Raw genomic sequence first — 27,897 nt, 5'->3', positions numbered from 1 at the left:
GAACGGAAACACAACTTCCGGACACCTCTGCTGCCACAGCAGTAACGAAGAAAGACAAATAACCACTTCACCCCCTCCCTTAAACAACTTGCCGTTATATCAAAGCAACTCCGTAAAACAAACATGGAAAAAATGTAAATCGTTACACTGCAAATCTCAGAGGAAACCATTAGTGGATGCCTGCACATACCCAACAACAAAGAACAGCAGCAGTAGCAGAAGCAGCAGCAGGAGAAGCACCAGTAACAGCAGCAGCAGCTCAGACAGCTGGCCTCCACATAAACATCACCCCAATACCAGTAGTAGTAGGAACAACAAGACACAGAAGCAGCAGCAGCAGCAACGGCCACCAAGTAAATAGCAGCACGTAATGTCGAATTAGCAGCAGCAAAAGCAACAGCAGCAGCAAGAGCCAAACCACGAGCGTCAAGAACACGAGCGGCCACAGCAGCTACGGAACAAGTGCAGGGGCACCAAAGGCAGCAGCAACCTCCGGAGCATCCTAAACAACAGCACCAAAAGCACCAAAAACAGCCGCATCAAGGGCCTCAAGATCAGCAGCGGCAGCAGCAGCACCAGCAGCAGGGGCAGCAACCAACCAGGTTTGTATTTCAGAAGCAACATTGAGGAGCTCGGCAAGCACAAGTGAAGTGAATGTAATGGCAACGATATTTGTAAAACTCTGCTCAAAGAGAGCGATTGCCCCCAACATCAAAACTGCTCCCTAACAGTAGTAGCAGCGGCAGCAACAGCAAAGAAGCAGAAGCAAGTTAAACAACAGAAGCAGGAATAACCCATAATGACAAACAAGACCCCACCCCTCACCAACATGACGGCTGCTGCAGCACGCCCTGAATCGAAACGCTGCTGTACAAGCAGAAACAGCAACGTCAACAGCAACAGCAAACAACAGCAAACAACAGCGAACAACACAAAACAGCAACAACAAGAAACAACCAGAAACTACAGCAATATACAATAATAACAGCAGCACCAACAACAGCAGCAGGATTACCTGGTAGACCGATCTCCAAACCCAACCGAAGAAGCTTTTAATAGAAAGGGCTCTGCCTGCTCTAAGGGACTGGTATAGCTCAGGAAACATAAAAACAACTTTCTCCGGGAGTTGAACGTCTAAGACGAGAGACAAGACGGGAGCTGTCGTGTAGTATGTTGCGTAGCCGACTTGGAGCCAACCCTGAGATGTGCGTACACCCCATCACAGCACAACACACGACGCAAGATGTAGGCAGATCTTACAGGAGGAGATCTGAAAAAAGGCATGTAACCTTCGCTGTCGCCGTTTTGTGTTTGTGTGTTTGCATTTGCTGCTGTGCCTGTCGCTGTCTCTGCCTGTAAAGCGTCTCTAACTCTATCGCTATTTCCTTTATCTGTGTCTGTCTCTCCCTTTATCCGTGTGTTTATGGATATTCATCTGTTAGAAAGTTGCGTCTTTATTTCCGTTTGTTGTGTGCGTCTGCTGGAGGCGAAGTGGAGGGTTGTCTATCTTTATAAAGTACCTGGAAGATGGCGAGGGGAATAAAGAAGAAAACGGCAGAAAAGATAACTTGAACGCATGCAATGATAAGACCACGATGGACGACAAACTGAGACAACTTGGCGCTGCGCTGATAACTATTACGGCCGTGCCAAAGCAACAACCGCCGCAGATCACAAAATTGAGACAGAGAGAAATCTGCTGCAAGAGACGCCTGCCGTCCTTCTTTTCCTTCCAAGCCCACACCCACATCCTGTGGTACACAAAAGCAACTCTATTTAACCTAATTGGATTATATTCTATTTTACTGTGTCATAATTGTGTTTGTATACTCAATTCTGGTGTATGTACACAAATCCATTTAACTCATCTCGATTCAATTATTTTTTATGAACGTCCACTCCATTTAATTTAATTCTATTTATTTTAATTCCACTTAACTTAATTCTGTTCAATCTAATTCCATTCCATTCTACAGATTTCTATTTAGTGGGAATCGACAAATTGAATGCCTCACAATATAACCACACAATTTCACTCATGTATATAAAATAATGCAGATAGTGTAAAGAATAATCTAAATAATATAAATCAACAAAGAAAAACAATACAACTTAACATAATCAAGCACATCTCCATCACCGCCACAGCAACACACCAACAACCTCGTCAGCAGCAGCAGCAGCAGCAACAGCAGCATCATCCTGGTCAGCAGCAGCAGCAACAGCAGCAGCAGCAACAGCCGCAGCAGCAGCAAGAGGAGGAAAACGCACTGCTGCCTGAATCATGGAGACATCGTTCCCTCCATCTCCAACTGCACAGGTGCGTCTGTCTGTGTACAGCTTTAGAAGCGAAACAACGGCTGCCTTCTGAGTGGGAGAGCAGCGGCAGCAAATCACAGCTGGAGCTTGACAGGCAGCAAGAATGAAATACTTCGGAAAATAAGACAAAAACAAAGACAACACGCTGCCCTCCACCACCAGCACCGACTCGCTAGGACCCATGCTAAACCTCTCCAATGCTTCCTGAGCCTGAAACACCAGCAGCAGCAGCAACCGCAGTAGTAGAAAGAGTAAAGGTATAAATAGCAGCAGCTGCATGCGTAAACCGCAGCAAGGGGGTAAACAAGCACAAAACAACACAAACCGGAACAGCAACTGCAACAGCAGCAGGAAATGCCACAGCAGCACCAGCAGCAGCAGCTCCTGGGACGGCAGCAGCAGCAGGCGGAGCAGCAGCAGTGTGCAAGTACTTGCGAAGGAGTTCGAATTGTGTTAGAAGAGAGGACAGCGATTGTGTCGTGCCTAGTTTTGAGTCCCGCGGAGACTGCGACGCATGTAGCTGTCTCTACTTTGTCTCCAGTTAGCATCCAAATCTTAATGCCAGCGTGGCGTAACGACTCAAGTGTCTCCGGTACATTCTGTAGTTGCATAGACACCCAAGGCGCAGTATAAGTATAAGGAAGGGAGTAAAGAGCAATGGGGGGAAGGAAATGGAGTTAATTTGGTACAAAGAACAAAAACCAATCGAGGAGGAAAGAAAGAAAAGGAGGGAAAATAACACGAGTGCATGCGTTTGCATGCAATTACCTCTTGCAACTTATCTTCTACTCCCGTCAGTCCTAATAAAATTAAGTCTTGTTCAAGTCGTTCTATTTCTCTACGGATTCTTCGTTCTCTCTGCTGCATGTGTCTCCTCGCTTCTTCATATTTAATCCTAAATGCCTCCAATTGAGAGTCCGTCAACTCCTTATATGCCAAGACAAGAGTTCTAAGGCCTGAGGAGACAAACAAACAGATGAACAAGTAAACAAACATACAAACAACTCCTACAGACACACACAAACCAAAAGACAGACAAAAAGAGACGGACACACACCAATGCATACCCAAAGCACAACGCAGAGCAAGAACCCACACCTGCTCTCTCTCTGTTTCTCTCCTGTGTCTGTGTCTCCCCTCCCTCTGTCTCGACATATACAGTGGGATAAATGACAAATAAAACAAAACAGTCGCAATTGAAATAATTAACAGATAAAACAAATCAATTCGATTTAATTTGAAATTAAATTTTATCAAATTAAACTGTCTCCTTACCTTGTCTGCCAAAGTTGTCGCATTCTTCTCCCAACCATTGCGACCCTTTCGGGCTCACCAGAGACAGCATCACAGCCTCAGCTCCCTGAAAAAGAACCAGCAGTAGCAGCAGTTGACCCATCAGCAGCAGCAGCAGCAGCAAGAGCAGCAAGCATGCATCAACAATAGCAACAATAACACACAACAGCAACCGCAGCAGCAAAAATATATTTGACGAACTAGTCAGGGTTTACGGATTAATTAGGGTTTACGAATTAACTAGGGTTTACGGATTACTTTAACATAGAAGAAGATTCTCTTGGAGATTTTTTCTCGTACAATTATTCCCATTCGTTTCAATTCGGAGGCAAATGGAAAGCAATGCAGCACTTCGTACTGCAGCACCAAACCATCTGGGCCCTAAGACAGAAAAAGCTCTCTGAATATGAGTGTAAATGTAACTAATGTAAATAATATAAACAGATCTACTTATGCATCAGTAAATGTCAAGCAGGTACATATATGGAACGAACAACAATAGACAAAAAAGACAGCACGACTATACAACTGCAGCACGTCCAACAGCAACACCAACAGCAGCAACAAAACAGAAAGCATCATCCCCGGTAGCAGCAACACAACAGTAGAAGCAGCGCCAGAAGAAGCAACACCAGTAGCAGAGGCAACACCAGCAGCAACAGCAGCAGCAGTTGTTATTACCTGAAGTGTCATTGTGTGTTCATCTCTTTCCACCAGCCGGAGGCCGACGCTGCTGGCAAAGTTGACCAATGCCACCTCGTCAGGAGAAGCAGCTTGAAATCTCAGCTGCAACAACAAATAAATAAATAAGTAAATAAATAAATAATAATGAACATTGGGTAATAAATTATACGTTGTAAATGGAGATAAATACAACGGACAATAAAGAAGACGCTGGGACAAGATTGGAGGGACAGCAAAAAGGAGACAGTTGCAGCACAGCTGCAAATGCAACCACACGTCCCGCAGCAGCAGCAGCAGTAAATGCCGCAACAAGTGCAGGAGCAGCCGCAGTAACAGCGAGACCGACAGAAGCACGCGGAGGGACAACAAAAGAGGAGAGGAAAGAGGAGCACAGGCAGAGATGCGTAAGAGCAGATGAGAGACCAGAGACAAAAAAGAGGCGGGGGATAGATACAACAACAAATCCAGACCAACAGATAGATAAAACAGAGAGAAGGGACACAGTGACCACGGAGAGATAGAGAGAGACAGGGGAAAGAAAAGAGACACAAGAAAGAGAGACAACGATGGAAAAATACCTCTTGGTCTTCGAAGACGGGGGTCACATTATGGCAAATGCTAAGCCCTTTAATTGCCTCAAAAACAGCGCTTTCTACTTCTGCTCTCCTGCTACGTCTTTCCTGCGCTAAGCCCCCTCCGGCTACACCCGCGGGTGCCGCTGGAGCGGGGTCTACAGGGTTCCCTTCGGGGGGGCTTCCTGGTTCCGCTGCAGCAGCAGCAGCTGCTGCTGCTGCTGCTGCGGCGGCGGCGGCGGCTGCTGCGGCTGCTGTTGCTGCGCACTGCTGCTGCACTATCTGCTGCAGCGGGAGGAGGCTGTCTTCCGCGAAGATTGCCCTCCCAATGTGTAACTTTTTAAATCGCATTTCATTTTGCGTCAGTGTCCCTGTCTTGTCCGTCAGCAAATAACCAATGCGGCCCAACTCCTCAGGCAAAGTGGAAGTGCGTACCAGCTGCATAAAAGGCAGCAGCAGCAGCAGTAGCAATAAAGGTCCAACGAGCGGTGGCACACACAGAACAATAACAGAAAGAGACAGAGAGGGACGGAGGGGCAGACAAAAGGTATCCAGGGCCAAGAAAGGAAAGCAGAGATGCCCCCACACAAATCACCTCCCTACCCATAGGCGTCAATCCCCAAGCCCCAAAACCTAAGCACTAACCCCTAAACCTCGAACCGCAAACCCAATATCCCAAACATTGAACCCTAAACCCAAAACCCCACACCGTCGACCCTAGAACCTAGTGCTTACTGCGCCCTTCATCTTCTTGTCGCGCATTATGTTGAGGCTGTGGATGGTCTTGGCTATGATGAGGTTGACTTGTAGACTAATGGGGATGATAGATGAAAGCAGAAGTATAAATCGGCAAAAGTAGATAAACCAAATTCCTTCGAATCCCCTTAAGGCGACAAGAGAGAGAGAAAGAAGACAGAGGAGACCAAATAAAATCTTAGACATTAAATTGACCTCCAAATCAAATAAGCCAACTTTTGTCTTTGCCTGCGATGCATTCATACTCGCCCGAGTCTCCTGCAAACCCACAAACACACACCAACCTACCCTCCAGCAGCAGTAGGAGCCGCCGCAGTAGCAGACCAGCACCAGGTGCAGCAGCAGCACCGGATCAACTACAGTAACAATTTCAGCGGCCACAGGCAACAGCAACAGCAGCAGCAGCGGTAGCAGAAGCAGCAACACCAGATACAGATACAACTGCAGCAACAATGACGGATACAGAAGCAACCGCAGCAATGGAAATTGGCCGGACTCTGCCTGTGTAGATTGCAATCCCAATGACAGTTCCTGAAGCAACGACGGTGTTTGCCCAAAGAACCTGCTCCAGCCCCAAGGGCTCCACGTGACAAGATCCACATACACCCCGGCCCACATCTACCTGCAGCAGCAGCAGCAGGTAGAGAAGCAAGAGCAGCAAATGCAGCGAATCCAAGGGTAACATATCCCTCCAGCACACGCAGCAGCTGCACCAGTGGCAGATGCAGCAGATGCGGGTGAAATTGCCCATCACAGGCAGAGAAAAGGGCAAACAAAACTTACCACTGCGTCGCCAGGCCCCCCTGTTGCTGCTGTTGGTGCTGCTGTTGCTGCTGTTGGTGCTGCTATTGCTGCTGTTGCCGTTGCTGCTGCTGAAGGGGCTGTTTTGCTGGTGATTGGATCTTGCTGCTGCTGCTGCTGCTGCTGTGGGGGCGGCACGACAGAATCCCTGTGGGCTTCTGTGGGAACTGTGACTGTTGCTGTAGGTGCCGCATCTCCTGTCTCTTCTCGCCTCACTCGGCTGTTGTCGCCGCTGCTACTGCCACCGCCGCCGCCGAAGTAGGAAAATCGGCCTGTAAACTCATAGATATCCTGTCGTGGCGCCTCCACCAGAACTTGGGCGTCTAAAGAGGCAATCTCCTCCGCTGTGGCCAAATGCTGTGTTAGATTCACTGCCCGCCTGAACAAAACCCTAAACCCTGAAGCCTATACCCTAAACATCGCAGGGTTGTCTACAAGACCGACGCCATCATTCTTGTGCCTCCACAGCAAACTGACGGAGATATGGCACCTTAATATGGAGTCTAGTAGCAGCAACAACAACACTAAGAGCAGCTCCGTCGTCTAAACGGCAACACAGCAGCAACAGCAGCAGCAACAGCAGCAGCAACAGCAGCAAAGGTTACCTGAGTTTCCAATCTGTCTCCCCGTCGAGTTGATCTGTTCTTACAAAACAGCTGCCAGTTTTCTCAGTTGTTTTTAAGAAAACTAAATCTGCAGGAACTCTTTCGTTAGCCTCAACTTTTATGATATTCCCCACCTTTATGGCACTAGCGCTCACAGGGACAAACCCTGCAACAAACCCCAGACCCACAACCCTGAAACCTAAACCCCAAGCCCTAGACCATAAAACCTAAACCCGAAACACTAAACTCGACGCATAAAACATGAAACCCTAAAATCCAAGGCTTTACAAGGGCACAGAGGGATACAGGAGGGGGTGAGAGTAAAAAGGCAAACCAATGTTGACAATGGAGACAATAGCAAGACAAAAGGAGACAATAATGACGAAAACGGAGGCAATAATAAACCCTAAATCCTAAAACAAAACATACCGGTAGGAAGGAGTCGCATGTACAGCTGGCCGTTCATTTCTTTATCTCGAAGCCATCTAACAAATCACAAGGAAAACAAAGAAAATAAAACAACTGTTGTTGCTGCTATTACTACTACTACTACTGCTGCTGCTGCTGCTGCTCCTGCTGCTCCTGCAGTACCTTTTAATATCATCATATGCCTCCTTTGCCAAAGTTGCGAGCAGCACGAAGGCCAAAGGTGCCAAGTAGGTGAACAGGGGCCCGACCTAATATCCACCCACCACAAACAAGCCACTCAACTGCAGCAGCAGCAGCAGCAGCAGCAGCTCTAGCAGCGAAATCAGCAGCAAGATGCTGTAGAGGCACAAGCGAGGCGCACCTGGAGGATCGGCACGAGCTGTGCCAAAGCCACGAGGAGGTAGAACAAGTTAAAGAAAAACCTGCAGCAACAGCAATAACGGCAGCAGCAGAAGCAGAAGCAACGGCAGCAATTATACATGTCAACTGACAGCAACCATAGTGCGCCTGCGTTGAGGGCTGCGGTAGAAAGCAAGGATCCACCTGGTATGAAAAGGTCTGTGCTGCTGCTGCTACTACTACTACTGAAGTGGTTGCTGCTGCAACACCAACGGCTGCTGTTGCTACTGCTGCGGTTGCCACACCTGAACTGCTGGAAGAGGACGACGGGTAGAAAGGTAAAAAAGGAGTATTTGGTGTTCTTGATGGCATTACTCGCTGCACATAAACCCAAATGCCTAAACCGTAAACTCTAAACCATGTTGTGGCACTGGCCGTGAGGATTTTTGAGCTGAGAGTTTGCGATAGAAAGGCAGACAGAAAAGCATGACGACGGCAGGGGAGACAAAGACAAAAAAGACAAGCAGACAAAAAGACAAATAGACAAAAAGAGAATGACCATTATAACAACAATACGAATAACAAGAATAAGAACAGCAAGAATAACAATAGGAAGAACAGTAGTAACAATTATAACAACAGTGATAAAATCAGTATCTTATTTGCTTTCACCCCTCTTCTTATTCCCCTTTTTATTATTATTAGCATTAGTAGTATTTTTCTTGCTACTCATATTGTTATTCGTGTCACTATTGCTATTATTATTAAGATACTGCATCTATGGGGAATGGAGTATTCATTGGAGTGGATGGGTCGTTCACACTAACACTAAATACAGTAACAATAAATAAATATAATAACAATGAAAATAACTTCAAAAGAATATAATATCAGTGGTTCACAATAACAATAAGAACATAATAATAATAATAATCACAGTCATATTCATATTCATATGAATAAAGGAAGGCGTCATACTAAATCTATGAGGAATAGAATATCCGTTGAAATGAATTAATCGCTCTGAGTTTGAAAGTCCAACGCCACACAAGCAACGCCATGCAAATGCAAACAACCGCTGCACACAATTGCCATCCTGTACACATCATACACACACACACACACACACACACACACACACACACACACACACACATCCTGTTGCTGCTGCTGCTGCTGATGCTGCTCCAGCTGCTGCTGCTCTTGCTGCTGCTAGTGCTGCTGCTAGTGCTGCTGCTAGTGGTTGTTTCAAACGGAAAGAAGTGCAATAAGAAACACAAGAAACAAAGGGACAATATCGTCTATTCGTCCGTCTGTCTCCAGCACCAGCAACAGCTGCAGAAGCAACAACACCAAAAACCACAAGTCGAGTTGCAACAACAGCACAGCAGCACAAAGCTACCTCAGGGCAAAGCCCTCCGCTGCGACGCAGGAGGGGGGCCTCTTCTCCTCCTGCCTCAAACTCGGGACGAAAAGAATCACGAACAGGGAGCATCATCTCCTCTACAGATTCTGCTACTGCCGCTGATCCTCCAGGTCTTGCTGCTTGTGTTGCTAGTGCTGCTGGTGCTGCTCTGTGCACCGATCCTCCTCTTCCTCCTCCTCCTGATCCTCGTCTTCCTAATACTCGTCCTGCCGTTGCTGCTGCCGTCGCTGCATTTGTTGCTGCAGCTGCTGGCACAGTTTGCCTCGGGGGGCCCCCAGTGCCTAGGGGCCCCCTTCCGGCGCCAAAGTTTGTTAAAACTAGGGCAGACGACTAACAACTTCGCAAAAGTCCTTGGAAAAGCTAGCAGCGCGCACTGCTGCTACTGCTGAAGCGGCGGCCGCGGTTGCTGCTGCTGCTGCTGCGGCGGCGGCGGCTGTTCCTGTTGGGGCGGCTGCAGTTGCAGCTACTCCCGCTTCTGCGGCTGCTGCTCCAGATGCTGCAAACGTTACTGTGGATGTTGCTGCTCCTGATGCTTGCTGACGAGATGTGCCGCTGGTGCTGCCGCTGATCCTGCAATTGCTGCTGTTGATGCTTCGACACGTGGTTGTGAAGTCTCGCGTTTCAGGGGTACCGAAATTCTTTCGTCTGTTTGGCTGAATAAACAAAAGCAATAGGTATAAAAGAGTGTTTTTTTAACCTTAAGTCCTCAAACTCTAAAGGCGAGCCTCTGCTGCCCGCATGCGCGACGGCTACGGGCTTCTAAAACCCTAAACCGCTAACCCTAGGCCTAAACCCTATTTTCTTGATTGTAACTATATTGAGGAAAATAAATATTCATTTGACTTCTGCATACACCCGCAGCTTCTCCTCAACTGCAGCTGAACCGCTTGGGGGCCCCCCATGGATCCTCTGGGGGGCCCCTGGAACCCCCCGTCTAACCCTCCGGTTGTTTTCTGGTTCTTTTCTTACTATATTTGTAAATTCTTTGGGTAGAGCAAAGGAGAAACGAGCCTCCAAAACCTAAACCACTAATCTAAAGCATCAACCGTTCTAAACCCCATACCCCAAAACTAACGACGCCGACGAGAGGGTGGGCGAACAGGGAATGTTCAGGGTTTTAGGTTAGAGTTTGCCTCCATAGTTTGAAATTAATAAGCTTCGAATAAATTATCAACGCCTATCTGTATCTATCAGCAGCAACTCTCTCTCCCAGAGGAGAGGCAGCAGCAGCAAACCAGATGTTGACAAAACCCTAAGCATGAAACCCTAAAATTAAAACACCCAGTTGTATCCAGCTGTATCCACTATATATTTAACAAACGTCTAATCGTGTCTTTACTCTTTTTACTACACGCGCGCTGCTGCTGGGCGCTGCACCCCCCATACGAACGTGCTGCTAGCTGTCGCTGCTGCTGCTGCTGCTGCTGTTGTTGGCCATAAGAGGTTTATGGACTTGTGTGTGCGTGCGCGATGTGTTGGCCTCTATTGGTTGTCTGTTTCTGTATTCCTGTGTCGTCTCCTTTCTATGTTATTCTCTTTCCTGTGTTTGCGTCCCTCTGTTTTTCTTTTGTTTCTGCATATGTTCTTCGTCTGTTTCTCCCTGTGTCTCTGCCTTAACCCTTAATTATATGATACACCATTTCCCTGAGTCGATTGCAATAAAATCTGTTTAGTTGTCGCTTCCCTCAAGGGTACCCCTTCAAAATGACCCCTAGGGGCCCCCACGGGCCCACGTAAGGCTCCTCAACGACCCCTAGAGGGCCGCTGCTCCCATGGGCGCATTGGGCCCCTCATTTATTCTTTTCAACTTTTTGGAGGCCCACATAACATCGCAGCAGCTGTCTTCGGTTTGCTGCTGATGATTCCTAAAGGAGCCCCGTGCATGAACATGGGAGCCCCTCTTTGTAAGGAAGGCCCTTTAAACCTGCTCCTGCTGCTACAAAAGCTGCCGGTGCTACTGCTGCTGCTGTTCCTGCCTACGCCTTTGGCGCGGCCCTGTTGCAAACAGGAGATCTCCTCGGAGTTTGTTTACTTTGGGTTCGTCTTCATGAGGAGCTTCGCTGTCACAAGTGCTTTCGCTGCTGCAGCATCTGCTGCTACTGCTGCTGCTGCTGCTGGAGTCTGCTGCTTCCTGTGAAGAGGTGATCAGCTCTTCTATGATTTCTGCGCTGTCGCTGAGGAATTGAATTGCAAGAAGGCATCTTCTCTCGGCCTCGTCGACTTCTTCTTCTAAGAGTGCCACCTCTGCCGCAGTGTCTTTACACCTCAAGCACAGCGCGTCTTTGCCTGATTCTAGGGGTTGGGACCCCACAGGAGTAGGGGCCCTTAGGGGCCCTCTAGTGTCCGATTTCTGAGGCCTAGGAAGCTGCATTGACAGCCCAAATGACATCAGAGAAGCCGCAGCTGCCATCAGCCCCCCCGGGGCCTCTAGGGGGGCCCTTCTCTGCAGGGTTCTAGGGGCCCCAAACCGTGAAGAGGTTGATGCTTGTGCTGCTGAGGATGGTGTTGTTATCGTTTCTGCCGGTGTTGCTGCTGCTGCTGCTGGTGTTGCTTCTGTTGCTGCAGCTGCCGTTGCTGCTGCTTCATCCCAAGAAGAGCACTGCCCAGGCAAAAGCTCATCCAAGTCGGAGCGATTTAAGGGCGCCCTACAGGAGGCCCCCGCGAGTACGTCCGAAAGTGCTCCTGCAGCAGCCGCAGCAGCAGACGCAGCAGCAGACGCAGCAGCAGCAGCCGCTGCACCCAGTATTTGTGTAGGGCCCTTCAGCACCTGTTTTAAGGCATCAGAATGGTTGTGGGGGCCCCCTTTCTTCGCATTGTTCTCCACATAGGTCTTGAGGGTCTCTCGAAGAGCTCTATAACACATAAAGAGGGAAATAAATAGAATAATAAACATGAACATTCATCTGAGAGTTCTTTACATGGCGTATGTATTATACATATCTAAAAAAAGAATACATGTCTAGAAAAAGAAATGGAAAAAAAAAGAAGAGAAAAAGTAACAAGAACCTAAACCGAAAAAGAAAAAAAAGAAAAGGAGGGAGGAGAAGACAGAGGGAAAGCAGTCATTTATTTGATATTTACGGATGCGCAGCTTCAATGAGTTGAATTTCTTCTGTTTCTCGCCTTTGCTTCTCTTCACTCAAAAATCGAATAGATATTCTTCGTTCCTAGAAACAAAATAATATAGATAAAACAGCAATAAAATACTGACGTATATGTACACATATATATTTGTGTATATATATGGTTATGGGGAGTCTTTTTTATTGGGATGCAAACACATGAAAGTCACAAACACAACACAGCCTACCCAGAGCAGCAGCAGCAGCCGCAGCCACAGCAACAGTAACAGTAACTGCAGCAGAAAGCCCGTAACCATTATAAGCACCACATGCTCAACCAAACGCTCCTGATCTGCCTCGTAAGTTGTGATGTCACGGGATTGGGGTTTAGGGGACATAGGGAGTACGTACAGCGCAAAAGGGGCAAGAGGCAGCATCAACAAAACCCATTTGTTGGGCGACAGCAAATGGCCTCAAATTAAACTTATTAGAAGGAACAGTCCCTCTTCTCCAACCAGAAACAAACCACCGAAGGCCTAAACCGGTCTCTGGGGCCCCCAAGCCCAGGCTGAAGGTCCTCTGCGGGGTGCCCTCGGGGGTCCCCAGACGTGGATGGCCCCCCTGGCTGCTGTTCTGCTGAGCCCCCCCTGAGGGGCCCCTCAACCACCAAGGGGCCAACGAGAACATCTGCGACAAGGAGAAAGATTCTGAGGCGGCAGCGGCTGCCTCGCTCCGCCTGCTCCTTCCCTCGTTCTGGCCTTGCTGATGCTGATGTATAGGCTGTATGTTATGGTGCCCCGAGAGAGCGTGCTGGTCTTGAGGCCCCACACTCTCGGCTGGGGGGTCCTTGTCGTGCATGCTGGAGCTACACCTGGGGGCCCTGGGGGCCCCCTAGCATTTAGACGAAGGATCTGGGGGCCCCTAAGTGCAATCGTTAACGATAAAAAGATAAATTTGTCAAGAAAAAAGGATGGAAAATGCAGAAAACCAGCAACCAACGAGTAGCAGACCACCGGCCTGTGCCGCCGGGCACGGTCCAGAGCACAGCAACGCCCCTCTCCTGTGCTTCCCCGAGAAAAATTAAATTAAAAAGTACTAAATTAAACTAAAAAATACATCAAAAGCACGTGTGCTACTGTAAAATAACACAGAAGAACCACGCCCACCATGGGGCCCCTCGGGGCCCCTTGGTGGTTTGCCGAGCCCCCAATGAGGTGTACAGGCAGCTCGTGATTAGCCGCAGTTGATCCCCCAGCACAATCCAATTTAATTTCATTTTTCATTATGCCGCAGACAAAATATGGGGGCCCCAAGGTGAGCGTATGAGCAGCTGGCAGCACTCAACTGCCAAGTATGTCATAAGCGCGAGGGGCCCTTTCGGCTCCTGGGGGCCCAACGGGTAAGCTCTCCACCTATAGAAACAAAAGGGTCCGGGCTACTGCAGAAGGGGCCTCGGGGCCGTCTATCCATCTCGCAGGGCTCCTAGTGTATACGCAGCTGTCTGCACAACCGAGCTCCACGCCTGTGTCGTTCATTTTCATGGAAGTGGTTGCCCCACTGTTGTTCTCTTCTGAGCCTTCTACTAAAAGCCACATGCAATTTTGGCTTCTTTCGAAGCATTGGCTATAACTGGACACCCATATGGTGTACCTACAGCACAGGAGCAGCAGCAGCTGCTGCTACTAATGCTGCTGCAGAGGCTACCAGACACTTAACAAAGCCACACCACCCAAATGCATGGGGATGGAATAAACACAAAACCGTCTGCCCAGGGGCCCGCACAGTCCACAATTGCCCTGGGGGGCGCCCTAAACTCTCATTAACAATTCTGAGGGCCCCAAATGCGCCCAGATAAGGGTATTTGTGGGCCCCTGTGCCCCCGTAACTGTTCCCATGGAGGCCTAATGGATGCCCAGACGAGAAATCATTGGACACAGGTGCCCGCATCTACTGTGCTCATGCGGGGTCCCCGTAGGAGGCCCTTTACCGGGTGGTGGCCCTAGGGTCCAACATCCCAGTGCCAGAGGTAGGGGAGTGGGAGTGGTGGGAAACGCGTCGCATGTTGAAACCAAAGACAATGCAACACAGTTACTAAGCTGCGCTGCCGTTGCTGCTGCTGCTATGGGAAAGCCTGTTACGGCCCCCAAGAGAAACCGCGAAAAATATACCAACTCTAAGACAGAACAGATATTGAAATCTGAAGCAGCAGCTGGCGCACACACAATATGGCTGCTAAATCCGCCGGGGCAGCAGCTGCTGCTGCTGCTGTGGGTGCCTTGGCTGGTTGTTGGCTCATCTAAGAGTAGTGCTCGACATGGGGTTTCCGATGTGGTGTCTTAGGCGTTGTCTTGGCGTTTCCATCCTTCGTTGAGCTGTATAAACACCCCAAAACAGAAGCAGAAGCAGCAGATAGAATAAGATCAACCTGCAGAGACACCCGATGGAGTGTGAAGTAGGCAGAAACCCCAGGGGCTGGCAGGTGTGCTGCCCTGTGCTCCGAGAGCACGTAGAACAAGGGACCCCTAAAAATGGCGAGACAGCTGACAATAAAAACAGTAAACGGCACGGAAATAATTATATATTACACAGCGACAGAAAAACAGACAAAGAGACAGGGGGAGAGAGACAGGGGAACTAACTGCGGGAGAAAGAAGCAGAGACAGGAGTACCAAAGGACGAGAACAAGGAGAGAGGACCAAAAACAGAATTAAAGAAGCACAGACAGAGACACCGCGCCAAACATGCAGCAGCAGCAAAAGCGAGACAAAGAGGGACAGCAAAAGGATCGATTGTTTTTCTGTATGGAGGAGACAAACAAAGGAAGAAAAGACTGTCTTCTTACATCTACAGGGGGCTTGGAGACAGGCATTCCCATTTGCTTCAGCATCTGCAGCAAATCAGGTATGGAGATGCACTGCTGCTTTGTGGGGTCTTCCCTTTTTCGCACTGTCACTGTCTTTGCAGTCATTTCTGCCTCCCCCACAACAAGCAGCAAATTCCATTGCTGCAGCTGTGCCTCGCGGATTTTCTTGTTAATTGTATTGTTCGAAACGTCTACACCAACGTCATATCCTGCAAAGGCAACAAAAAAGATGCTACAACACAAAATGCTGCATGCGCTGCAGCAGATACATACTCTGCAGCAGGCACGCTGCAGCACTTACACTGCAGCAGCTACACCTCAGGAAACGCAGCAGCAGAAAAAGCAGCCCCAAAAGCCTAGAAATAGGAGCAGCACCAGCTGGAAAAGCAGCAGCAGGAACAGCAGAAGGGCTGCAGAACAGGTGGCTGTGCACATGAAACAGAGAGAAGTATCTGTCTTTATCTCCATCTTATTTACAAAGGGTTTCTACTGTTCTGCCGCTGGTGCATTGTCTCTTTCCCTCTTCCTCCTCAAGCTTATGTTTGACTCTACCTCGGTTCCTGTCGCTTTCTGTCTCTATTTCTCTCTTCGTCTCCACCTCTCTGTGTCTCTGTCTCTCTGCTGCTTTATCACTCTTTCTCTTCCCTTCTTTATCTCTGTCTCTGTTTCTATCTATCTCTGTGTCTATCCATTTCTGTCTTTTCGTATCCTTATCTCTCTGCCTCTCTGCCTAGTTATCTCTATGGCTCTCTGTCTCTGTGTGGGTGGGTGGGTTTGTTCCTTTTTGTTTGTTAATCTCTATTTAGAGAGTATACTTATGAATTACCTTCCCTTTGTAGGACATCCGCAACTGTCTCTGCATATCCTGCTGCTTTCTCTGATATAGAGAGGACAATACACTGACGGGGAGACAGCCAAAACGGCAACTTCCCGCCTGTGTGTTCCAACAGAACGGCGCACATCCGCTCTATCGAGCCTACATGCGGTAAAATACACACAAACACACATACAGTGTACATGCAGTGTACATCCCAAGGCAGTCTGGACATACACCCCTTGCACTAACCCAAGACAGTGTACACATACGCACCCGAAGAAGGAAAGGTAGGAAAGCAATAAAAGTAAACAGAAAAGGGAATGTCAACATTCTCTTACCCAGGATGGCTCTGTGGATGATGACTGGTCGTGCCATGCCGGGTTTAAGATGTCCTTCTACACTGCTGCTGCTGTTGTTGGCGTCGCTGCTGCCGTTGCTGCTGTCCTTTCCGTTCCCCTGTGCATGAGCCTGTTCGTCGTGCGCATCATTCTTAGCAGCAGCAGCGGCAGCTGCTGCTGCTGCTGCAGAGGCTGTTTCTTCTTGTGTTTTATACTGGAGGTTAAAGCGAATGGGAAGTTGGAAGTCAAGCTGAATCGTGCCGCATTGGTGGGGCCTGTTGAGAGCATCCCAGAGCTGGATATCTATCTTCGGGCCATAGAAGGCCCCGTCCTGAGGGTTTAGCTTCCAAGGTCTATTGATTTTCTCGAGGGCATTCTGAAGAGCAGTTTCTGCCTGGTTCCAGGTCTCGATGCGCCCGATGGCCTTGAGAGGGCGCGTGGAAAGCGCAAGAGAGAAGGAGAAGCCAAATTGCTCATAGACATAGAAGAGGAACTCAAGAGCAGATGCCACTTCTTCCTCTACCTGCTCTAAAGTGCAAAAGATGTGCGCATCGTCTTGCTGGAAGCGACGGACACGCGTAAGACCCGAGAGAGAGCCACTGGCCTCATCACGATGAAGGACACCAAAGTCTGCTAGACGCAGAGGAAGCTGTCTATAAGAAGGGGCCATGTGTTTAAACATCATACAATGGGCAGGGCAATTCATTGGCTTTAATCCCCACTCTTTTCCCTCCACAGACATGAGGTACATATTTTCTTTATAATTGTCGTAGTGACCACTGGTCTTCCACAGGTCACAGGAGAAAATGTTTGGTGTTATAACTTCTTTAAAACCACGCAAGCGATACTCACGTCTTAGAAACTCCACCAACTTGTTGTAAACCTTTGCACCCTCAGGCAACCAGAAAGCAGAGCCAGGGGAGACATTTGTCTCAAAGAAAAAGAGAGAAAGCTTCTGTCCTAGGAGGCGGTGATCCCTTTCTTTTGCTGCCTGCAGCAGCTCCAGATGCTGCTGCAGTTGCTTCTTCTCAGGGAAAGAAACTCCATACACACGCTGTAAGCTGTCATTGCTGCTGTTCCCTAAGAAGTAAGCAGCACTATGACGAGTTACTGCAAATGCTTTGCATAGACCAGTGGACGGCAAGTGGGGACCCCTACAGATGTCCACTAGGGCCCCACACCTGTAAACGGTTGTCCTGCTGCCATCGGGCACTTTGGAACGAATAAGAGCTAATTTGAAAGGATTATCTGCAAACATTTCTAATACTTCTTCTTTAGAACACACCAAACGCTCAAAAGGCTGCGCCTCCGACACTATCCGCTGCGCAGCTGCTTCAATTGATGCATGCAAACCCTCGTTCATTGTGTGCGCCCCCATATAACAGTCGTAGTAAAACCCTGGTCTTAATGCCGGGCCCACCGTCAGCAAAGCACCAAACTCCGCCTCCAGTGCTTGTCCTGCAATGCGTGGATACAAACACAGCAAATCGAACTGCTGAATATCGCTTTTCTACGAAGAAAAATACATCCTAGGACCCGCTAGACATCCTAAAACATCACCTGCCTAACAACAAAAAAGTAAATATACATTATATATATCGTATGTTATAAGGGGAAAGAATTGTTCTAAAACGCTAAGGCATAAGCCCTATATCATACGGCCAACATGTCATACTAAACAACACTTAGTTTCAAGCCCCATAAAATACAACAGAGCACAACGTATGCAAACATGCACGCATGCAACGTGCAGTGGATGAACTGTCGCACCAAGGATGTGAGCACTTGAATGCCAAAAGACACTTTGTGCTTCTGGATCATCAAATTTAAGAATTTGGAGTTTACAATTGTCCTCAAGAGGCCTAGTCAAGTCCCACAGCTGCCAAACGACAGCCCCCGCCTCCTGCTGCTGCTGCTGGTTACCAGAGCAGCAACCCTCCGCTGCTGTCTCCTCCGTCTCATCTGAGTCTGCTGCCGCTAAACAAGAAGAAGAAGCTCCGCTGCCCGCCTCATATCCTACCTAAGGAAAAAACAAGAGCGAACGAACGAGCACACAGAAAAGTAGGCAAATACACAAAAATAAAACCAAACAAAAATACACAAGAAAACGAAGTTAAAGAAACACACAAGCCAAACAAACATAGAAATAGAAAAACAAACAAATACAGTAAATTAATTTATGATATAAACAACCAGCCACCCAACCAAGCAAAATAATAAACTAATGACAAAATTAAAGCAAATTAATAAATATATTAGTAAAGCGTGCCTTTGCAACAATGGCAGCCTTGGCCAATCCTTTGGAGATATCGGTAGCAATTTGCAAAGCAGTCGTTTCCCAAGCGATGCCTTCGCGTTTGCTGCCATCAGGAAGTTCAATAACAATACTTTTCTTTGGCTTGTCTGTACACCCCAACACAAATCCGCACGCTGTTGCTGCTGTTGCTAATGTTGGTGTTTCTGTTTTGCAACAGCGGTAGTGTAGGTTGTGGAGACAGGCTGCAGGCTCTTGGGAGCGCTACTCCTATCCAATCATAAACCCTAAATGTGTGCGTTCTGGCGGCACATGGCACGTAACTGCACTAAAGTTGCGATCGAACAGGCGCTTGTATTCTCGCTCGCCGCAGCAGCTGCTGCAGAAGCAGCAGAATTGTCAGCAGGAGCAGCAGGCGCATTCAGAACAAACAAGAGCAACGCCAGCAGCAGCAAACCGAGTGGCATCAACGCACGTTGCCGTAAAAGCAACAGAAACAGCAGAATTAGTAAACGCAACAGCACCCGCAATAGCAGCAGCGAAACCACTCACAGCAGCAGGAACAGTACCATCGTAAGCGGCAGCAGCAACAACAAAATCGCCATCCACAGCAGCAGCAAGAACAAAACCGCCATACACAGCACAGCAGCAGCAAAAATACCCTTTATCTCTTGTTGTTGCTTTGCCATGAGTCTTTCAAAGATATCGAGTCTCTTCTTAATAAAGGGGGCACCCTTGGTGGGTGTGAAGTCGCCTCCTATGTGACCAAGTACACCCAAAGTATGGGCTGTACCCACCTCTGCCCTACGGCCAGGGGCTCCCTTTGCTGCTGCTGCTGCTACTGCCATTCTGCTGCTGTTGCTGCTGTTATTGATACTGCTAGTGCTACTGGATAATGAAGAGGCGCCGATGGGCTTATAGGGGCTGCAGCACGAGCCGTGTAAGCGCAAGAACAAACGACGATGTGCTGCTGCAACAAAGAAACGAATGAAATGGGAACAGGGAGGCTCCCGGGGGCCAAGAAGCATTTAAAGCCGCAACGCCTTGCTGCTGCCGGTCCTGCTGCTGCTTCCGTCGTTACCTACAGACACCTGCAACAACAGCACGCACGGATGTAGCCTTCCCCTTAAGTATACTTGATAGAAGGTAAAGATGACATTCAGAAAAGCGGCAGAAGTGGAGCCTGGCAGCAGTGGCGGAATCTGCTCCAGTAGCAACAACACCAGCAACAGCAACAGCAGCAGCAGAGCAGCAGCGAGACCGTGTGCAGAACTGACAGCAGATCCAAGTTTCCTCTCGAAGCTTTTGTCCACACGTTTCCAACTATTGATTATTGAGGGTTTAAGGTCTATGGTTTAGGGTTTAGGGTTTACAGGATATGTGGGGCCTGCAATCCTGGGTCCCTGCGGCAGCGAGTCAGCCCTTAACGGGCGGCGATATGAGGAATTTAGGCAATGTGTCTTTGGTAAATAAATATTCTTTTTCCTTCTGTTTCTATGTGATTATTATTCTAAAGCTCTTTCGTCCATTAAAATCAAATTTCTGCCCTTAGAACTGGTAGAAATGAACCGGGCGAGAGCAGCAACAGCAAGGGGCGCCGCCTCGAGCTGCCGATTCTCCCCACAGCGCAGCAGCAAAGATATATCTTTTAGACAGAAGCAGTTAATCAGCATTCTCTGCTGCAACAGACAATACTAATACGACCTAGAGCCCCCTTAAACGCAAAGCCGTAAACAGTAAACCCTAGACACAGCCACTAGTACCGTATAATAGCGCATGTATTGTGCAGGTGTTTGTGGTATGTACATAGCGGCCCTATCCTACTATAAACTTGGCGTTTAATCCCTTGTTAAAGAAAAGGAAAACGATGTGGATACAGAGATTGCCTATCTCCCTCCCTGCGCCGGCTGTTAACTCTCAATGTTTATTCTCCTTGCATGCTGCTGCTGCTGCAGTTCGTACAATAAGACTCCAATAAAGTATTCTATAGTAGGCGGCTTTCACCTGCGTGCTTGCATGGCTGGTTTTCTAGAGGACTCCTATTGTGTTAAACTGCTTAAGTTTACTGCTCAATGGCACTGCCGCAAATGCCTCCCCCACCGTCTTGCTGAAGCAGCACTTGCAGGCGCACCAACAACACCGGAGACATGTTGTGACATCCATCCGATTCTGTCTCCCCTCCTTCCCGTTTACTTGCCTCTTAGTCTTCGTGGCTGCTCTATGCACGCAACTGTACAGTGACAAATTAACGTCCCTTCCTGTTAAAAGGGTCCTTACCTGCCTTATTTGTTCCTTCCTATTTCTATGTATATGTTGTTTATCATTTTTATTTGTTCCGCAGCATGAGCATCATTCCTTCCTCCTTATAGTAGTACTTCTTCTTTTGCGTCTAAAAGATCTAATTGCATCTGTTTTATTCTCGGCTGTCTATTGTTGAGTGGTGGTGTGTGACTGTATTATCTATTACTGCTAGGATCAAGTTTTCTCTCCAACTTTTTATCTTTTTGTCTCTAAATATACGTCCTCCTGAATGACTAGTACTAATATATTAAATCGTCGTATCTCCAATAGGCAATTTGTCCTGAGTATTTAAATGTCTGTCTAGAGAGACATTGTCTCTTCAATTAAAGCACAACACCGCAAAAACCCTCTTTGTTTCTACTTGCATTTAGCCCCCTAAAAGCACGCAGATGCATGCAACTGCATGCAATTGCTTGCAAATATAAATAGAATGTTCTACTTGCAAAATCCTACGAAACAATCTTCTTAATGCATAGCCTAAAGCAGTTTGCTGCTAACATACAACTCTATATGCATATATCACTATTTACGACGTAAAACATATATATAATAGACATATATGTTAGTGAATACATACAACATACAAATAATACATAATATATGTACCTTACATTATTGCATATTACATGCAATATGCAGGTAGTATAGAATGTAAATAATGCATATATACATCTATATATGTATATATCTAGGCATACAATATGGTCTATGCAAACTCTGTAGAGTTTACAAAATGTAATTAAATATATATAATCCGAGTTTGTCTCATATAATAAATATAATAAATGCCATTAAGACAGAGGCAACATATATGTTATGTATATGTAAAATATATATAGTGCTTATGTTCTACCTGCAATTCGAAGGATAGACAAAGCCAGGAGACAGCTGAGCTGCGCAGACGCAGAAGCAGCAAATAAAAGGAGACAGGCACGCAGAGACAAGAAACACAAGCAAATGTAATAAGAAGAAAGAAATGCAAGCTTAGTAAATACTAAGAAAACCAAGGAAGACAGAGGGAGAGACAAAGCAAAGCAAAGCATATTCATAGGGAAAGGACAAAGGAGACAATCTAACGCTTCTTGCTGCTGCTGCTGCTGTGTTTCTTGCTGCTGCTTCCATGTCGTTTGCTGCTGCTTTCGTGTCTCTTGCTGCTGCTGCTGCTGTGTCCTTTGCTGCTGCTGCTGCTGTGTTTCCCCGAGTCCACCTCCTCCTTTCTTTTGTCTTTCGACTTTCTGTCCTTTGTTTTGCTGCTGCTGCTGCTGCTGCTTTTGTGCTGCTTATCTGAGTCTCTTCGCTTTCTGTCTCTGTCCCCGTCTCCATCTCGTCGTTTTGAGGATTTCTTGTGTCTGCTGTCGATACTGCTGCTGCGGCTGCGGCTGAGACTGTTGCTGCTGCTGCGGCTCCTGCCTCGCCCTTTGTTGTGCCTCTTTCTGCTGCTGCCGCCGCGTCGTTTGCTACTGCTCCTGCTGCTGCTGCGTCTCCTGCTGCTGCGTCTCCTGCTGCTGCTGTGGCTGCGGCTGGGGCGACTCTCCTCTTCTGCCTTTGCAGCAGCTGCAGCTGCAGCAGCAGCAGCAGACCTTCCGGCAATTGAGCGGAATGCTGCCGCTCTTCTCCAGAGCACATGCCTCTCCTGGCTGTCTGCCTTGCTGTGTCTGTCAGGAGACTTCCTTACGCTGCTTCTGCTGCTGCTACGGCTCTTACTGCGGCTGCTGCTGCGGCTCCTGCTGCGGCTCCTGTCGATGCTGCCCCGACTGACGCTACGGCTCCTGCTGACAGAGACACTGGTTGCTGCTGGGGCAGGAGACTTATCACCTGCTTTTGCTTCCTTGTCTTGCGTATCCTCATCCTGCCTCTTCTCCTGCTCGTCTGCCTCCTCCTCTTCGTCTGCCTTCGGCTTGGGGGCCTCTAACCCTGCAAGGGTTTCAATTGTTCTTAAGATTGTCTTCTTAACTTGTTCCGGTATCTGCTTCCTGCCTTCTTCTCTAATAAGGTTAACTAGGCCTGTTTCATCCCCTGCAGCAGCAGCAGCAATCCCGTCTGCTTCCTTCATTCGAGCTGCCACCAGCTGCTGCACTGCAAACACAAACCCCTCCCGGTGCAGCTGCTCCTTTGCCATCTTCATCAGCCGCGCGAATGCCCCCTCCTCCTGCAGCCGCTGCAGCAGCAGCTGCTCCTGTCCCCCAGAAACACCTGCCCTCCGCATTCCTTTCTCTGCCTTCAAGGGAACATAATCGGAGGGCCTCACATTCTTCATATGCTCATCTAAAGAAGGAGGGGCCGCATGCCCTAAAGCGGGGGGTCCTCCAGGGACGCCGGGGGCCCCTCCAGCAGGCCCGCATGGGCCCCCTGGCACAAATGGGAGCCCCCCGAACCCTCCCGTCGCTGCTGCTAAGGTAGCCGCAGCAGCAGCAGCTGCTGCTGCTGCTGCTGCTGCTTCGTGCGGAACTCCCCCAGGGCCCCCGAAGGGGGGAGGCGCCCCCGGCCCGAAAGCACCGCCAGGAGGTGGAATAGGAGGGGCCCCAAACGCACCAGGTGGGTGTGGGCCCCCCATGGGGCCCCCAGAGAAGGGAGGCCGCCCTCCAAATGCACCCGGCGGGGGGAACATCGGGCCTGGGGGCCCCATGTTGCCTCCAGGGGCCCCAGGAGGAGGGGGCCCCCCCTGAGGGCAGCCAAAGTTCGGCGGCCCCATGCCGTTATGTGGGAAACCGAAGGGAGGGCCTCCCATTGGCGGGCCTCCAGGACCTCCCTGGCGTGGCCTCGAAGGGGGGAAGGGGGGTGCCTGCATGGAGAATGACGGGAAGGATTAGAGACTTGTTTGCTTCAGAACCAAGAGACAAAATAAGTAAAAAGACCAATAGATGTATTGGGGTTGCCGGAGATCCAAAGGGGAATGCAGGAGAAGTGCACGACCTGCAGCAGCAGCTGACGCCGCCGTCTGCTTGCGGCGGGCAGCAGACAGTAGCGGGGAACAAGTCTTGATGTTGTGGAGCCTCTTTATGTGTTTAAATAAGGACAGTGAAGAAAAAGGCTACAACAAATCAGAAACAAATAACTCCAAATGCCCACCAGCAGCAGAAAACGGGAGAAAATAACGCAAGGGGCCCTTGGCAGCTGAGCACAGATATGAGAAGAGCCTTGGGGCCTTTTATCGCGTCGCTGCTCTAAGCGCAGCTGAACAGACGATCCCAGGAACAGTTTGTTGTTGGTAATATCGCGCATGTAAATGCATACTTAATCTAGTTAACTTACTTATTCTTTAGTATCTTTAAATGCACATTACCCTCCCTGCACCCAGCTCGTTTGCCTCATGAACTGCGTAACAGCACCGAAGAAGACCCGCATGCTGCATGTATACACCGCGGCAGCCAATCGGGTTTACGAATGGTTTTATTTCATCGGCTTTAGCAAACATGATTAGGAACGAACTCTAAGAAGATCTCATTTGGCTATTAAAAGTTCTAAAAAGGGGATTTCACATACATTAGTGAAGCACGCAGCAGGTCCTAAAACACGGATCTCGCAGGTGTACAGACACCAGCCGCACGTTCCCTATAGGACGGGCACCCAAGATTAGTAGCCCAAATCGAAGCTCCAATTAACTTAGATAATCTTGTTGTAAACGTAAAACAAATCAGTCCACTCCAATGCACTGTGTCTAGGTTTGCTACAAGCTTCAACGGCTGCAGCACACGACGAACATGAGCTATAGTCGCTTTAAACCGACAAGGTAGAAGCAGAACTGCTCGTCAAAAGCACGGATAATGAATTCCCATACTGGAACTTCCATATGTGCTGGGCATAGTGGTTGTGCGGAGAGATAACAGAAAAGATCTGTTGCCTAAACGCTAGACCCTTAGCTGAAAAGCATGCCCCTTAAGTAATTTTCAGCTCAGCAAACACCTTGAAGGTGTATCCCCGCAGTCCCATCTACGAATGCTTGCAGAAGAAAGCAACTGCTCTCCATCTGTTTCCATAAACAGCCTAAGTTGCACAGGCAACAGTCCAGACATGCTAGATGCAAATGCAGGGATGTCCGGCGATGACATCGACTGACTGTAAATGCCTCCCAATATAATTGCGCAGCAGTCAAGCCATGTTGGCCACGCAATCATTCATGTTTGTCCTCCTTAGGAAGAAGCATGCATCTAGATGGTTGTAACCCTCTCAGATCGTCACCTCTACTATCAACTGCAGTTGTTTGCTTGCCTCCCTGACTGTCTGTATTACGTGTTTCTGTATTGCTGCATTTCTTTTTCTTCGGTTAGACTTTTGCTGGACTGCACAACAAAGGAAGATAGAGGTACAAGAGTGGCAAACAGCAAATGACAAATAGCCAAGCATACGCAACTCGTTAGCGTTGTCGTTGTCCCTGGCTTGTTTCCGGGTTTAATTGCCTTCTGATATCAACTGCTTGTTTGAATATTCAGCCCGGCTCGCATATTCAGCCTTAGTGGTAAAAAACAATAAATAAACAACGCATGCTCTACGGTAAATGACTGAGTTAGTCGCTGTAAGTTTAAAAAAATACCGCGTCCACTACGCGAGGTGGAGAGGTCTCAGAGTGTGGGGGCCAAACACTGGTACTCCCCCACATCTTCGATGCCTGTCGCCTCCTTGATGCACTGGGTCTGTAAGACCAGCCAACAAAGTGGAGCTGTTCGCGCAGGACGTTGCGGGTGCGGGGGGTGGCTAGCTGTCTAGTGGATGGATGGCTAGTCAGCTAGCTAGCTAGCGGAAAGTCGCATCTTTATGCAAAGCCGGTTGTCAGCATGGCAACCAAGCCGGCAATCAGAATGGTGGGGACGGCAGCTGGTGCTGCACCGAGTTCAACAGATGGTTGCAGGTCGTTTTCAGTCATATCTGTGAGTGAGGTCTCTCGTGCAATAAGTGCTTTGAAGTAGTCCTCACTGCAGGCAAGGAAAAGCATGCATAAAGCATCGAAGAACACATCCTCAGTTGTGGTCGCCGCTCGTTATAATCCTTGTTAAACCACTCCAATGCTGTGAAACCAAAATCTCACCTAAAGGGGGCGGTGTTCTCCTGCGTCGAAGGATCTAGTTTGCAGAAAAGCACAGCCTTGTCAGTTGCAGTTACAGTCGGCTTCGCTGGAGGCTCCTCTGGAGGATCCTCTGGAGGATCCTCTGGACCCCCCGTTTCTCTAGTTGCAGTCTCCTCTATGGCACACTTTCCAACGACGCACCCGATACGAGTACTTGTTGAACCGAGGAGATATGCCAGGCTGGCAAACTCCTCATTTTCCCACAGCTCCGCCCACTTACTAACATCTTGAGGGTAAGTTTCTCTTTTTGAAGAAGAGAAGCACAAAGCACCGCGACACACATGTAGCAGAGACAATTGCACAGATGCTGGATGAAGGAATTGGAGTGATGCTTGCTTTGGAAGCACATAGTCGACTCGCTGTGCGTTGCATATCAGATTTTAAAAAGAATACACGAATGTGCCAGAGTGAAAATCAATATGACCGCTCCTTACTTGAAGGTATCCAATCCCGCCGTCAGGGCAGCCTGCAGCACTTCACGGTAGTCATTATTGCCTGTGTATTCGAAAAACTCGTGGAACACCTTCTTCTGTACATCCATTAGAAGCAAACGCAAAAAGAGCTTTCCTAGTTGTAGGCTGAGTTGGCAAATCAGGTACATGGACAGTTTCTGCCGGGTTTTACAATGTAGTTAAGAGTTGCCTGTGCCTATAGTGTGAGTACCAGTAGCGACTCCATGGATTCTCGCCTTTTCCAGCTGGTGGGCTCACAAGCTCAACGCCGAACTGCATGTCGTCACACGACTCTGTAATCGGTTTATCGCTTATTAGTTCCGTCAGACTCGCAACAAGGTCGTTGGCCTCTGCAACTTCACTGATGTGAACTGGAAGCTGTCCATTACGAGCCAGGTTAGCAGCCAGGTAGGCATCTGCAACAGGCAGGCCAGAACAAACGCAAAGACATACAAGGACAAAACCAGTGGGCAACGCAGTTGTGTGCGATCTTTCGCAGTTTATTAGTAGGCGGGCTGGGAAACAAGCAATATGGGGGGGAACAGGCAACGATTATAAACTTGTATGGATTATTTGCTCACCTCCACTTACATTCTCTACCGTAAATTTGTATGTTGTGTCGGCAGCTACTGACTGGATCCCACACAGGGCAACGAGGCAGACTGTCGCTGACGACTTGTAAAGGAAAGTCATCTCGACACAATTCAGGGAAGCGTAAAATTAACCTTTACCCCCAAAGTCTATATATATCCAAAAGGGTAGGCAGAAGGAGTAAGGCAAGAAGCCGGTGTTTGCCTCCTGCTCACTCAGTCCCTTTAGGCCGGTCTCCCAACCGGTGGCGGAAGCAACCGCAAACGAGTTGACGTGCGTTATAACGAAACGAAAACTTGAACTTGAATCTAAGTAATAAAAAGTAATGTTCCAACAGGAATGTACATCATTTTACATAGTTGCTAAGTCTTTGTATGTTTGTTCGTAAGGCTCTTCCTGTCAGAGACCGCAATCTCCGCGGTGGCGACCCTACTTTAGCGCGCGTAGAATGTAAGCTTGATTCACAGGTTTATAAACGAGAACATCAAGTGACTTAACTTAAGGATGAAAGTTGAAATGCTGGTTCAAATGCGATGTGTGTAGGAGCAGCGGTTGTATTAAGAACAGGAGACTGCCGCCCGCTGCCGATCTCCGTCTGGATACGATTAGTGCAGCTGGGGAAGCTGGTTTTTGGCAATTCTATCTGTGCACGCTTTGTAAGCAAGTGCACTTACAATTTGCATGGAGTCGATGGAGTCGAGATATGTACACATGTACCAGCTTTGCTAGCGAGCAATGCTGGCGCACTGACTATGTCCATGCACATCTACATAAGCATGCAAAAATCTGCAGAATGACCAAGTGATGAACTCACTAACGAAAGGGGCGACGCACGAACATGTGAAAGTGCATATACACGCGCACCCACCTGTGCATACATACATACATACATACATACATACATACATACATACATACATACATACATACATA

The 27,897-nt window shown here is 48.4% G+C and overlaps 5 protein-coding genes across 5 annotated transcripts; all 5 read right to left on the bottom strand.

Moving 5' to 3' along the window:
* Window positions 1-451: 451 nt before the first annotated feature.
* Window positions 452-9,296, bottom strand: EMWEY_00008350 (phospholipid-transporting ATPase, P-type, putative; the record flags this gene model as incomplete). Its single annotated transcript, XM_013478611.1, has 19 exons — window positions 452-502; window positions 826-867; window positions 1,016-1,198; window positions 1,521-1,751; window positions 2,272-2,529; window positions 3,088-3,275; window positions 3,595-3,679; window positions 4,294-4,398; window positions 4,875-5,306; window positions 5,604-5,882; window positions 6,121-6,246; window positions 6,408-6,804; window positions 7,031-7,196; window positions 7,460-7,515; window positions 7,622-7,707; window positions 7,821-7,881; window positions 7,939-8,176; window positions 8,777-8,894; window positions 9,201-9,296. 19 exons carry the CDS (start codon window positions 9,294-9,296, stop codon window positions 452-454), a joined length of 3,198 nt encoding a protein of 1,065 aa, XP_013334065.1.
* Window positions 9,297-11,178: 1,882 nt separating this feature from the next.
* EMWEY_00008340 (hypothetical protein, conserved) lies at window positions 11,179-12,087 on the bottom strand (the record flags this gene model as incomplete). The annotated part of the gene is made up of 1 exon (XM_013478610.1): window positions 11,179-12,087. The coding sequence occupies one exon, from the start codon at window positions 12,085-12,087 to the stop codon at window positions 11,179-11,181; it is 909 nt and encodes a 302-aa protein (XP_013334064.1).
* Window positions 12,088-14,622: 2,535 nt separating this feature from the next.
* On the bottom strand, window positions 14,623-19,406 carry EMWEY_00008330 (threonyl-tRNA synthetase, putative; the record flags this gene model as incomplete). Its single annotated transcript, XM_013478609.1, has 6 exons — window positions 14,623-14,658; window positions 15,129-15,358; window positions 15,976-16,125; window positions 16,305-17,762; window positions 18,075-18,324; window positions 19,128-19,406. 6 exons carry the CDS (start codon window positions 19,404-19,406, stop codon window positions 14,623-14,625), a joined length of 2,403 nt encoding a protein of 800 aa, XP_013334063.1.
* A 2,525-nt stretch (window positions 19,407-21,931) lies between these two features.
* Window positions 21,932-23,587, bottom strand: EMWEY_00008320 (hypothetical protein, conserved; the record flags this gene model as incomplete). The annotated part of the gene is made up of 1 exon (XM_013478608.1): window positions 21,932-23,587. The coding sequence occupies one exon, from the start codon at window positions 23,585-23,587 to the stop codon at window positions 21,932-21,934; it is 1,656 nt and encodes a 551-aa protein (XP_013334062.1).
* A 2,022-nt stretch (window positions 23,588-25,609) lies between these two features.
* On the bottom strand, window positions 25,610-27,066 carry EMWEY_00008310 (SAG family member; the record flags this gene model as incomplete). Its single annotated transcript, XM_013478607.1, has 5 exons — window positions 25,610-25,769; window positions 25,883-26,164; window positions 26,356-26,450; window positions 26,632-26,789; window positions 26,955-27,066. The coding sequence occupies 5 exons, from the start codon at window positions 27,064-27,066 to the stop codon at window positions 25,610-25,612; spliced, it is 807 nt and encodes a 268-aa protein (XP_013334061.1).
* Window positions 27,067-27,897: the final 831 nt, after the last annotated feature.

Source organism: Eimeria maxima, genomic scaffold, assembly GCF_000499605.1.
Source record: "Eimeria maxima Weybridge genomic scaffold, Emw_scaff52, whole genome shotgun sequence".
NCBI classification, from domain to species: domain Eukaryota; phylum Apicomplexa; class Conoidasida; order Eucoccidiorida; family Eimeriidae; genus Eimeria; species Eimeria maxima.
Note: the sequence above shows the minus strand (reverse complement) of the source record. Positions and strands in the feature narration are given on the sequence as shown.